The sequence below is a fragment of the Cavia porcellus genome, unplaced genomic scaffold (assembly GCF_034190915.1).
Source record: "Cavia porcellus strain 051 isolate PalLab524CR breed Dunkin Hartley unplaced genomic scaffold, mCavPor4.1 scaffold_12, whole genome shotgun sequence".
Classification (NCBI taxonomy): domain Eukaryota; kingdom Metazoa; phylum Chordata; class Mammalia; order Rodentia; family Caviidae; genus Cavia; species Cavia porcellus.
In genome coordinates this window covers 37947539-37959885 of record NW_026947495.1, presented here as the reverse complement: position 1 = coordinate 37959885, position 12347 = coordinate 37947539, and the positions used below count along the sequence as shown (strand labels likewise).

The 12347-nt window shown below is 35.1% G+C and overlaps 2 protein-coding genes across 10 annotated transcripts in view; one reads left to right on the top strand and one right to left on the bottom strand.

Moving 5' to 3' along the window:
• Positions 1 to 10662, bottom strand: part of Mbd5 (methyl-CpG binding domain protein 5) — a 407001-nt gene extending 396339 nt beyond the window's left edge. For 3 of the 4 annotated variants that reach the window (XM_063259599.1, XM_063259605.1, XM_063259603.1), the window contains exon 1: positions 9910 to 10062. The gene's annotated coding sequence lies outside the window, so the exon portion shown is untranslated. Of the gene's footprint in view, positions 1 to 9909; positions 10063 to 10600 lie in introns of those variants that run through there. The other variant, XM_063259600.1, reaches the window with a different exon arrangement.
• Orc4 (origin recognition complex subunit 4) overlaps positions 9956 to 12347 on the top strand; it is a 67457-nt gene continuing 65065 nt past the window's right edge. The window contains exon 1 of one of the 6 annotated variants that reach the window (XM_063259607.1): positions 9956 to 10189. In XM_063259607.1, the coding sequence (XP_063115677.1) occupies positions 9956 to 10189 (234 nt within the window). Of the gene's footprint in view, positions 10190 to 10831; positions 11008 to 11038; positions 11428 to 11542; positions 11705 to 12347 lie in introns of those variants that run through there. The other 5 variants (XM_063259613.1, XM_063259608.1, XM_063259609.1 and 2 more) reach the window with 5 other exon arrangements.

Here is a 12347-nt window from a genome sequence, read left to right as displayed (position 1 = left end):
TTGTATTATTTATGTATATGTTAAATGTATATTTTAATTGTGTACTGTTTACAACTGGTTTGATGGACCAACATGGGTATGACTTTTAATTATGATAGGAAAAAACTGCTTAGTACTCTCGCATGTTTTGCTGATTTTAACTACAGTGTTTCATTTCCAACTCCTCTAAATATACTTATTTCAGACTCCAATAGATTTTCTAATTATAACAGCAAAGAGCTATTCAGTTGCTCAATTTTTGTGTCCCCCCTTTCTAATTTACATTCTGGAAAGTGAGTATTTTAAAACATAAATGTGAAGATAAACTATTTCTAAACTTTCCCCTAATTTACCAGGTGATCTTGAATTATAATCTTGGCATTCTAATAAAAAACAAACTTACCAGTCTCTTCCAAGCTTTGGAAGCTTTGTTTTTATCTAAATTATCCTCTTCAGTGATAACCTAGTACTTCCCTACCTACACCTGATAGATTTATTACATCTTTTTTAAAATGTAATAATGATTAAGTCCACAGAAATCTAATGGCTTTTTTTACTAAGCTTATTTATGTATTCGGTTCAGGGTTATTTTACAAACGCTCCCAAATTCTTTCAAATATAGTTGCAATGACTTACTAACTATAAGTGTTTAGTCCTTAAACTTTGAATTTCATTGTTTCCCACTATCCAAACCAGTAGCTACATACAGGAAACACTACATAATTGTCCAATGACTATGTTATCTGTATTTTGAGTGAACATATAATAATATAACTTGGATCATTGATTGACATCATATATATATATATATATATATATATATAGAGAGAGAGAGAGAGAGAGAGAGAGAGAGAGAGAGAGAGCCTATGTATTCTATCTTACCTCAGACTACAAACTGTCTACAACTTTATAACTGGTATCCTTCACTATCATCACCAGCCCAGTCTATACTTTCCTAGAATAGCGAGAAGTACATTTTTAGTAACATGTGTCTCAATATTTAAAAATCAAGACATCATATTCATCGCTTTCAACTGCTTAGAATAAACAAGATCAACGTGACAAGTCATATTTTGTACCAAGCTATGGGTTTTTGTTTTGTATTGTTTTTTGTCTTTTTGAGAAAAGGTCTTGCTATACAGTCGATTCAGGTTGGCTTTGAGCTCACTATTTGTAACCCAGGCTGGTCCTGAACTCACAATGATCCTCCTGCCTCAGCCTCCTAAGTGCCAGGATTACAGGCGTGTGCCTCCATGCCCTGCTGATGTTTGTTTGAAAACACTGAATTTTCTATAAGATATTGAAGAGACATTCATGTGACTCTTTGGCTAACACTGCAATTTTCCTGCTTTGTTTTGTTGTTTTTTCTCTTTGTTTAACACATAGCCGTACTTCTCCACTATAAAATTACTAGATGGATATAAATTGTTAAAAATAAAACCAAGTAATGCTGAATTACATATACTATTGAGAAGCCTTCGAGAGTTCCTCCAGCATCCTACATACACATATTCTATACACAAAAGGTATAATTTGGTCTACATCTTCCAGACTACTGCTTAATATACTCATATGTGCTTTATTTTTATATGGTATATACATGTTATAAAATGTGTATTATGCATCTGTGTGACACATTCTTAAACATTACCAATATACTATTCTATGTTTTTTACATAAATAGGACCATGCCATATATATTTGAGACTTGCTTTTCAATTTACCTTATTTTAGAAATCTGCTTGAGTATTTCACCTGTAAGTCTAAATTTTGCAGTTATTTTTAGTTCTTACTTTCAAATATACTATCATCATATTCCCTAAATTTCTATGTTGCTATTCCAAAGTAAGTGGATTTCTTTTAGTGATTAAGTAAACGAGCCACGTACAACTTTCCACTGTCATATTTCATAAAGGATTTTACCAGCAATTCATTCCATTTAGTATTTTTTGCCCTTCCTACATGATGTTATTTAAAACTACCATAGGTTTAAACTTCATAAAAATGTTTATATATAAACAATGCATTCATCCAGTTAATCAAGATCTAAAATTATAACAAAAAGTTTGTTTTTTTGAAAATGAAAATTTATATAGAAAGTTTTCCAACTTCATAGAAAAATTAAACATACATACAACTGAAGTCATTTTCTAAAAGGGCTTAGGTAAACCATACAAAACAGAGAAGCAGCTGAAGAAATGTTCTTAATGAATTCTTAGTAAATGAAAAAAAAAAATAAAAATCTTTTCAGTTTATCAACATACATAAAATATAAAAACCATGAATAGCAAGAATAGTAACCTAGGAAATAAACCTAAAACTAAATTAAAATTTATGTTATGTGGGCCTACATTTTTTAAATGTGTAAAAACACTGGAATAAAGTAAGTACTGGTTTTATTTTCTATTAGGCAACATACTGCTACATTCTTGAAAAGAAACTCAGATGAACTGAGCAACACAGTAACATCTACATGGAATGTATTACTTTTAAAACAACTAGATATAATTATCAAAATTAATTATTAAAAAATAAAAGGGTACCAAGTGATGGAGGGAATGGAGATGAAGAGGATGAAAAATAATTAGGATGTATTAAGTACATGTATCATCTCCCCACAATGAATATATTACAAGCACATACTAATAAAACATAATGATTAAAAATGTATCATTTCTGGTAATATAAGCTTCATTTAAAATATGAAATAATGTAATGCTAACACCTCCTTACAAAATTATTCTTAAGGCGTTGTAAGAGTTAGGAGAGTCTATGGCTACACAAAATCACTAACATTATTGCTAGTGTTACTTCTAGCTAGCATGAGCTTTTGGATATATAATAGCTTTAATTGAAGTTTAAATGTTATAATCAGTTAGATGTCTGGCTCTTGACTGCATTCTAATATCATCTGCAGAACAGAGATGCGAAGCATAAACAAACCTTTTAACTAGATTACAGTGTCCAAAACGGCCAAAAAACTTTCAGCAAAAACTCTAGTACGATAAATGTGAAAGGGAGAAAAATTATTTTGGAAAAATGGTAAAATAATAGCCTTTATCGATCATTACAAAATCATAGGTTTGATTTTCTAAATATTTTGATGTCATTAACCTATTAATGATAAAGTTAATATTTCCCAAATATTTTGTCTACATGAGTTTTTGAGATGACTGTATTCCAAGTAAGTTACTTAAAACTCAGCATTCTAATTTGAACATAGAATACTTCCATCACCCAATGTTAGTAATGTCTACAGTCTAAGTATTTATGGATTAAATTAATTAATGGGCAACAGGTTAGAAGACATCTCTGGTCTCAAGTGTATAAAGCTGTGACTATAAGGATAAACCTAAATATAATTTACTATTCAGTAACTCTTAAAGTTCTAATATCTGAGATATATTTGTTTAAAAAAAAAGGTAGCACAAGAATGCAACTTTTTTTTAGCACTGGGGATTAAACTCAGGGGTGCTCAGCTACTTAGCCATACCTTCTGCCATTTTTGTCTTTTATTTTAAGCCAGAGGCTGAACTGCACAAGCTGGCCTGGGACTTGCGATCCTACCTGTTTGAATCTCCTAAGTAGATGAGATTGTAAGCATAAGCATTGCACCTAGCTAGAATATAAATTTTAATATAAGCATGAAACAACAATTTTCTCTCATTGCTGAAATCTTGATTGGTTGGCAAAGAACTTGGTACAGCATCTATGCAGAAAAGTTTTTCACCACTTAAAAGTTGGTGATTGATTTACACAACTCCTTTTCATCTTTTAAAACAATGTAATATACTTGATACAGAATTTCATTACAAGTCCTCTAAGAAAATGTTATATAGGTCAACCAGAATAATTCAAAATAGTCACATCCAACTTTGAATGAAGTGTAAGTTTACATTAGGTTCAGTATCAAATTAACAATTTCCCATCGTCCAGCTAGAGGATACATCTTGATATGTACAAACTATATTTCATCTTTTCTCTTTGAAGAGTTATACCAAGTTATTCTAACTTTTTAGATATCACATGACATGGGAATATCTTCAACAGAAACACTTTACTGTTAGAGTTTTTACTTTTAACTGAATTACTTTCAGGTTATCTAAGAAACTTAAATTTTGGGACCATAGATTTATTCTAGTCCACTGATTATTTAGATTTTTTGGAGCTAATAATCATTTGTAGTAAACTTTCCTTTCTCAACTGTAACATGATATAGAATATTCCTTTAGTTTTTTTGTGGGATGAAGGTGTATTTTGGGAGTTGAACCTACAGTCTTAGCACTAGCTATATCACTGGCACTTTTTATTTTTATTTTGATACAGGGTCTCACTAAATCATTAAGTTTCTCAGCCTGGACCAGAACTTGCAATCTTCCTGCCTCAACCTCCCAGAGATACAGAGAGAATTCAAAGCTGTCAGTTCTTCCAGGAAAAATGTTTTGGATTTTACTACTGAAAAATACATTGACTTAATCCTATATGTGAAATATAATTATGAAAATGTTATGTAACAGGAGTTTAGATGGTAATGGATATACAAATGTATATATTTTATACATTGTTATCTCAAAGTACTAGATAATATAAACTTCCCCTTTGTTCAGATGTATTCTACTATCAACAGTTATATAAAAATATTTTTAGTAAATTCTTACTGTGTTAGACTGTTGGAACCTCCAAACTTCACATGAGAAAATGCTACTAAATGTAATTTAACACACATTAAAGGGAATTTCAATACAAGCAAGGCCCAAATTTGTAAAACAACTGAATAGACTACACTTGTGTCTATCTTATTTTAAGAACTTATAAAGAACTGAGCTTTTTGTTTAGTTTTCTGTCCCGCAATATCTTTAGAAATTTTCTATTACCCTGTCAGTGATTATGAGGGTCATGATTTTACGAACACTCTCAAGTTCAGATGACAGAAACTTTTCACTGATTGTGTTTTAAACTAGAAAGTGTCATAAACATAAAATGATGGTGTACTTTGCTCATATATAAATGAAGAAGTGTTCTTTGGTTAGTAACTGATTTTCTCATTTGTAACATAGGGACAATAACATAAAGTTCACAAGGAGCACTGTAACGACTGACTGACTGAAACTGATATATTATCACATTGCTGAATGCTTGAAATGAGATATAATTACTAAAATAGAAATCTAAGAATCAACGTGAAAGAGATCAAGATTTACTATTCAGAAGTCTATCTTCCCAAAATATATCAATCAACATTATTCTAAAACATACAATGTATGACCAAAACTTACAGTAAATGTTTAAATTTTTTTTAAACTCATGGTAAAACACATGTTGCCATTAATCCTTCTCAAAATATTCCCCCTCATATGTCCCATCACTCTTGCTTCTTTTTCAAGAAGTTCTGGAAGTCCTGTTTCATGAATGACTACGAAGGATAAATGTTCTGAATTAATTGAGGACATAGAGGCAGCCATGGCAGTACAATTAACGATACAAAAGAGGACTTCCAAGACTGTTCCAGAGAGCAGCAAGAATGAAGTAAGTGCATTCAAAGTGAGAATGGTATTTTGAACAGGAGTAAAACCAGTATGCCTTTTATTGTGACAAATTTTTAAAATTTTAACCATTTACTGTATTTTTTCTCTCACACCTTGTGCATATTAAGCAGGGAGAAGGAAATGCAGTAGTTTTTCTAAACTTTCCTGTTACATATGAAAGCCATGACAGAAATTGAGACAAGAGTCTTTGTGCTTGAAATATTCACAGACTAAGAAAATAATAACTCACTTTAATATAGCTATAGAAAGAGTATATATAACAGAATCAGTATTACCACTGCGATAGTTTTAGAAAAAAATAGCAAAGTTTTTGTTTGAATAGTGCATCCTACACACTAAAAATTGAAAACTCCTAAAAAGTACATACTAATTACTAGACAAGAATTAAACTGTGTTATATTTGCTTAAAATATGGTGGAACTATCTAAAAACTAAAAATGGAAACACACAATGTTTTTTCAATGAACCATAAAAGATAACCTGTTACATGAAATGTAAACAGAACAAAGTTACTTTCATTTAAAAAAAAATGAAGTTTGGAGTGGGTTTTTTTTGTTTTTTTTTTTTTTTTTTGTAAAAAAGTTTAATGTACTGTGTTGGTCATCTACAAAAAAAGAATTATGGTTAGCACAGTAAAATTCCAGAAATGGTAGCCACAACTATTTCATAGTCTAAAATTAGTGAACTATATAAAGAATAGAAATGCCCAAGAAACAGTATTAAATGAAAATTTTTTCTTTGTATTTTTCTATTTTAATAAAATACAGCAATATCCTCCTCAAACATACATTTCCCCCACCTATTTAGTCAATAAAATAAGTATTTAAGTAAATTAAAATATGGGTATGACCAATACACTGTGGACACAAAGAAACTTCTTCACAATAAATTATGGGTAGTATCCTTGTTTTTCATCCTAATACAACGCCTGACAGTTAGATGTTCCATAGATGTTTAATGAATAGCTAAGCATATATCTATTATTCATATACATTCCAAATACAGACAGGTTTGCAAAGGTACATAAGATGGACATAGGCTTTCTGGCTGACTTCATGGGGTCCCACTGATGACTAGAAGTAAATCTTCATATCCACAAGAAAACTGGAAAGTTGGTAATTGTCTGGGTAAGGACCAAAAAAAAAAAAGTCAGGGAAACATGTCACCTAAGTAATAGTTGCTTTACAGAGTTGGTAAAAGCAGGCTAATCATCCCAACAACCTACTGTACTATTCACTCAACAAAATAAATGTGCCTTCTGAACATTTATAAATACTTGATGTGAGATCTTAAAAATCACTGTCTACTCAAAATCAATCACTTTTGTCAAATTCCATCCTATATGAGGATTAAAAAGGGAAAGGTTTTTACTTTTTAAGAGTACTACAGTGTTAACGGTATAAATTTGGCTGTTAATTAGAAAAAAAGGAAATCCAAAGAAATAAAATAAATCCAGAAAACTTCACGACTGAAAATTTTAGCAAGAATGAAGGTAAAAGGGAGGAGAGGAAAGGAATTTCACACCTGGGAATAAAGACTGTGACTGTGAAATTAAAATAGAATACAATAAAAATAAAATCAGTGAGACCTACTGTGCACCAGGTATTAAGCTGAAAGTGGGAAGTTTCAAGAAAACCAAAATCTTTGTTCCTAAGTAGTTCACTGAGGCAAGACGCACAAGTAAACATTTTCAAGATAACATAAATTCTATTTCTTTTTTGATAAAATGGGTCCCTGGAACAAAAATATTAAGTATATTTTCAAATAAACTGGAAGTTAGTGGGGGGAAAATAAGCACTAAAGAAGTAGAAATATTTGTCAAAATAGTAACCCACAATGAGTAAAATGTATCCTTCTTTAAAAGATCAATGATTGAACTATGGATAAAATTATAGTTCTAACATTATTTACCTTTATATTCTTTAAAAAAAGTGTACCTTCATAAATAAAACTTTTAAGTGCTATGCACAGAATTATGTATGACAGTTTCTTTTCTGAAAAGAACAATAAGGTAGTTAGCACAGTGTTGAGAACTGAGTTCTGTAATATCTGTGCTGCCTACTCACAGACCCTAGAACTTCTGACAAGTTCCTTCAAGTCTCTGAATTTCAGAAAAATGGAAAATGAAGACGGGAACAAAGTGACAGCCAAGAGACCATCTAGTTAAAACATTACAATCTTAAAATATCGGTGGTTCTTTCTACTTAAAAACTAAACCATAACACAAAATAAAAGGGTTTGTAAGCATAAATCATTATCCAACTTGGAGAAAGTCTAGAATCATTCAACCATAAAAGCGTTACCCTAGGGTTGTTAGGATAAGAAACATTTTCAAAGGAAAACAATAGAAAGTAAAGATATTAAATTCAAAACTAAATTTGACTCACATGCCTACTGGGGCAACTACTACCCTAATTATCTACACAATTCGCATACTTAACATTGATTTCTTCACTAAGTTTTACTTTGTATCTCTAATATTAAGGTTCCTGAGGTTTAAATTGAGGACAAATTATCTTAGGTGTATCTGGAATAGTAGTATTAATGTTGGGATAGCAACCTGAACTTGGCACAGATATCTGCTTAAATGTACCAATTACACTTCAGAGAAAGGTAAGAAACTATTCAATTTGATAACAACAATGAGAGAAATATGACCATATTTTTACTACTACATAGCTTTTTCTCCTGTGTAAATGTCTACGTTTTCAGAGTTGGTAATTAAAATTTTACCAAACAAGTTGCTGCCTATGCAATGCTTTTCAGTCACTTAAGTATGTATATTATGATTTGGCTTTGTCATTAAAAAATAAAAAATTAAACATCATCATGTATTTATGATATTTATGTCAAATACCCTTCGAGATTTAAATTTTTTCAGTATTTTCTAGCTGATCAAATTGCTGTTTTCATACTGCCAGTTTGATCACAAAATTGCTATTTTACAGACAAATATTTTTTGCTGACATAAGTTATGAGATGCAATGTAGTTACAAGAAAAAAGTGTGTGCGCGCGTGTGTGTGTTGTGAGAGACAATATTTGTGCATACATCTCTAAGGGTAAAGAAATGTAAACAAAATACCACTTCCCAATGTAAACCCTAGAAGGCCTACATCAGAAACATACTTACTAGCATTTGTGAAATAAAATACAGCACTGAATGAAAACTATTCACTGAGAACATACTGTGTAAAAATGGAGAGTGATTTTTATCCAAATTGTTCTTTTATAAGCTTAAATCTGGATTTATTCTCCTATTTATATGTAACTACAAGTAATATATTACTAATTATAAGCTCATGATTTCTTGGACTCATGAAAACATATTTTAAAAATTTGCCTCCTTCCCCATATAGTAAGCAATTTGATTCAGTACCCCTGGAGATGTAAAACTCATCTCAATTTACAACAGTAAATAAATAATTCAGTTAAAACTGAAAGTGGTACCAATCCACCAAACTACAGATGGAGAGGTTAGGCCTTCCATGCAGCTAGAACAACACAAAGTTTTCAATGGGGATTACCTGTTCAGACAAGTTACAAAGATTAGAAAAATACACAGTTAATTATGAAATAGCTAATATTTTTCATCTTAAGGAAAATAAATACTAGGAACGTCTGTGGGGAAAAACCTACTACTATTGGCATTTAAACTTTAAACATTTTGTGTTTTAGACTTCATATACTCATGTATGAAACAAATATTTAGCATAAAGAAGCAATAAAAGTCATATCCTCACCAAAGGCCTCTATCAACTAAAATTTTGCAATTTACTATGCAAATCAGACAAAACGAAAAATGGAGAAATTAGATCGGTAACGCAAAAAAAAAAAAAAAAAAAAAAATCAAGTCTTCCAACACTCAAGTCAATATCCAAATCACATACAGGACCAAAAAGGGGAAAACACTCAGGTTTACAAATGGATAAGCAGTTCCAATACAATCCAGATCCCGACATTTTCCCACTCAGAAACAAATGCAGTAGAGCTTTTCTTGGGGAAAAAGAAAAAAGCTCTTCAAATGAATTTTTTTAAGTGACATCTACAAAGTGTGCCTCTTTCTATCTCTTTCCCTGGCGCTTCATTGGAGGAAGGAGGGGGTTGTTTTTGTATTCTCCCCCACTGGAGCAAAGCACAATCAGATGTTAGCTGGAGGAGAGAAACCACTTTTGACAACAGCAAATAAAAATAAAAGTGTCCTTCTTCCCCTGACAGGATGGGCACCCCAACTCACACATCCCTCCCCACTCCAACCCCTCCTTCACTCACCCCCCCAGCACCACCACCTCCTCACCCCAGAGCTCCACTGCGTATGTGGTTTGGTGCCACTGTTGCCCCGGAGTGAAAGTCAGAGCCAGAAGAAGCCCCCACAGACACACTTACCTTTCCTGCCCCCCACTTTAGAGTGCCTTCCCTGGAGCTGTGGAGGATGACACAAAGGGTAATAAAGGGGGGGGGGGAGTGGAGGAGGAGGAGGAGAAGGAGGAGGAGAGCTGGGGAAGTGGCTGCTCCTGGGTGTAGTGAGATGTCTCCAGCCAGGGCCAAGCAGCAGCAGCAGCAGCAGCAGCAGCAGCAGCAGCAGCAGCAGCAGCAGCAGCAACAGCAGCAGCAGCAGCAGCAGCAGCAGCAGCAACAGCAGCAACAGCAGCAGCAGCAGCAAAAGGTCTGTGTTGCTAAGAGGCTTTTGGTCTCTTTCTCTCCTCCTCTCACGGCCAAAGAGAAGGAGGGTGGAGGGGGCTCGGGAGGGAGGCGAGTGGAGGGGTGTGAGGGTAGGAGTCGTGGATGGGGGTTTTCGAAGAAGAAGAAACTCCTTCCCCTTCTCTCTCAGGCTCAATACCCCTCTCAGGGCTCAGGGCTGGAGGGTGGGGGAAGGAATTGAGCCGCCTTCCCCCCCACCCCCCTTAATTCAAGGTTGAAGTGGGGTAAAATTAGTGTCCTGTCCCTTTAAAAATAGAAATAAAAGGTGCCCCCCCTCTGCAACAGCCTCTCTCTTCATCATCAGCTGCTGCTGCTGCTGGGGTCTCTCTGGTTGGGGGGGAGGGGGGGTTCGGTAGAAGAGACGGGAGAAACTCACTGCGCATGCCCCTCTCTGACGGGAGGCTGGTTGGTTGAAGGCAGGAGGAGGGGGAGGGGAGGAAATGAGATGTTTTCCCAGAAGGCTTAGAGGCTCTCGCGACCCGGAAGAAATTGTAGCAGGAGGTAGAGGGGCAGAGGCGGGGGGGGGGGCCAGGGGCGGGGGCAGGGGCGGGTGTAGGGGCGGGGAGGTGGAGGAAGTGGCTACTCTAACATTCCCAACTCCCTCCTCCCTTCTAAGGAAAGTGGAGAAGCGGAAGTGGGCGTGGACAGGGGCTGAAGGTCACGTGCTTTGGCGGGCGGGGTTTGGGAGAAGAGGCGGTGCTTGCGCTGGGTATGCCGGGAGTGGTTGTGTACTGCTGGCAACTGCTGGTGAAGCTGAATCGACGCGACGGGCTGAGCTTGTGAGTAGGTTGCGGCTGTTGCTGGATCCCAGCTTTGCCTTTCTGAAACCATACTTTTCGTGTGAGAGGTTACAGTTGATTAGTTTGGCTTCGCAGTGGAGGTCTTTGCCCGCGCGTAGCCAACAGCGAGTCGAAAGTGGGAGGCCTGGAGACTGGCAGAGCAGTGAGGAGGCAGGCTTGTCTAGGCCAGGCAGGCCAGAACCAGGCGGGCTCCTTCTGTGTAGCGACCTCCCCAGAAGGCTGTGGATGAATCGCTGACTAGTGTAGTGAGTGCTGAGAAGACTAGCACTATGCGGGGATTGTAGGTGAGATTTGTGAGAGATCTGAGGATAGGAGTGCAGTGAGATCTCTGAGCCTGGGCAGGTGAGTCTGGTGACATTCCAGAGCTCACAATGGGCGACCTGTCCGAGAACAGAGAAATCTGGTGAGATTTTGAGCCGCTTCTTTGGTAACATTGCTTGTATTGCACATAGTGCTTTTCATTGCTGATCTTGTGAACCTGTCTGAATTGTGAAATGTATGGGGAAGGAACAGGGAGGGAACATAGTCGAATTTCCCTCTATGTCTTGCGTTGTGGCTGCAGCATCAAATGTATGCCTGTTCTCAGAAGAATGTATGGAATTTTGTATGCAGTTCTTGAATCCTGAGTTTTAGGATTGAGAGAGGAGCGTCGTTAAAGTTTTCCCTCTCTGTATTTTAAAGTAAGTGTTTTGTCTTTTATAGTGAAATATCGTGGGGTTTTTTCATATTTGTGTCGTACAATTTAAAACATTCCAATTTTCAGTTTTCGTTTGTCTAGGTAATTTGAAGGATTAGCTCATTCGCTTTACATTTATTTCGTACAATTTTAATTGAAAACATTCCGATCTTTCTGTTACGTTTTGTAAAGGTAATTTAAAGGATAATGTGTGTATTTAGGAACCTAAAATTTTTGTTACATATTGTTATGTGAATAGTGTGGGTTCTCTGGAATATGAAAGTTACTGTGTTTCTACATTGTTTCCTACAAGTTTTGGCATACTAATTATGCATAGTATGGACCCTAGTTATGCATAATTGTGTAGTACTACTTTCTTTGTGTACAGTAATCCTGTCAAATGGAATCAAAACTATTCTGTGCCTTAATTTTTTTCATTGGAAGACCAAATATCTTTTATCTTGTCATTCAAAAAGTATATAGCAAAGCAATTACTTTGTAATAGACACATTTTTTAAATCTTTTATGATAAGACAAATATTTAGAATCGCGTAAAACATGTATTGAACAACTGTGTACTGTATAGCCACTCCCAGTCAGGAACTAGAACATTGGTGGGTCCTAAGAAGTACGTTTTCCCCACCCAT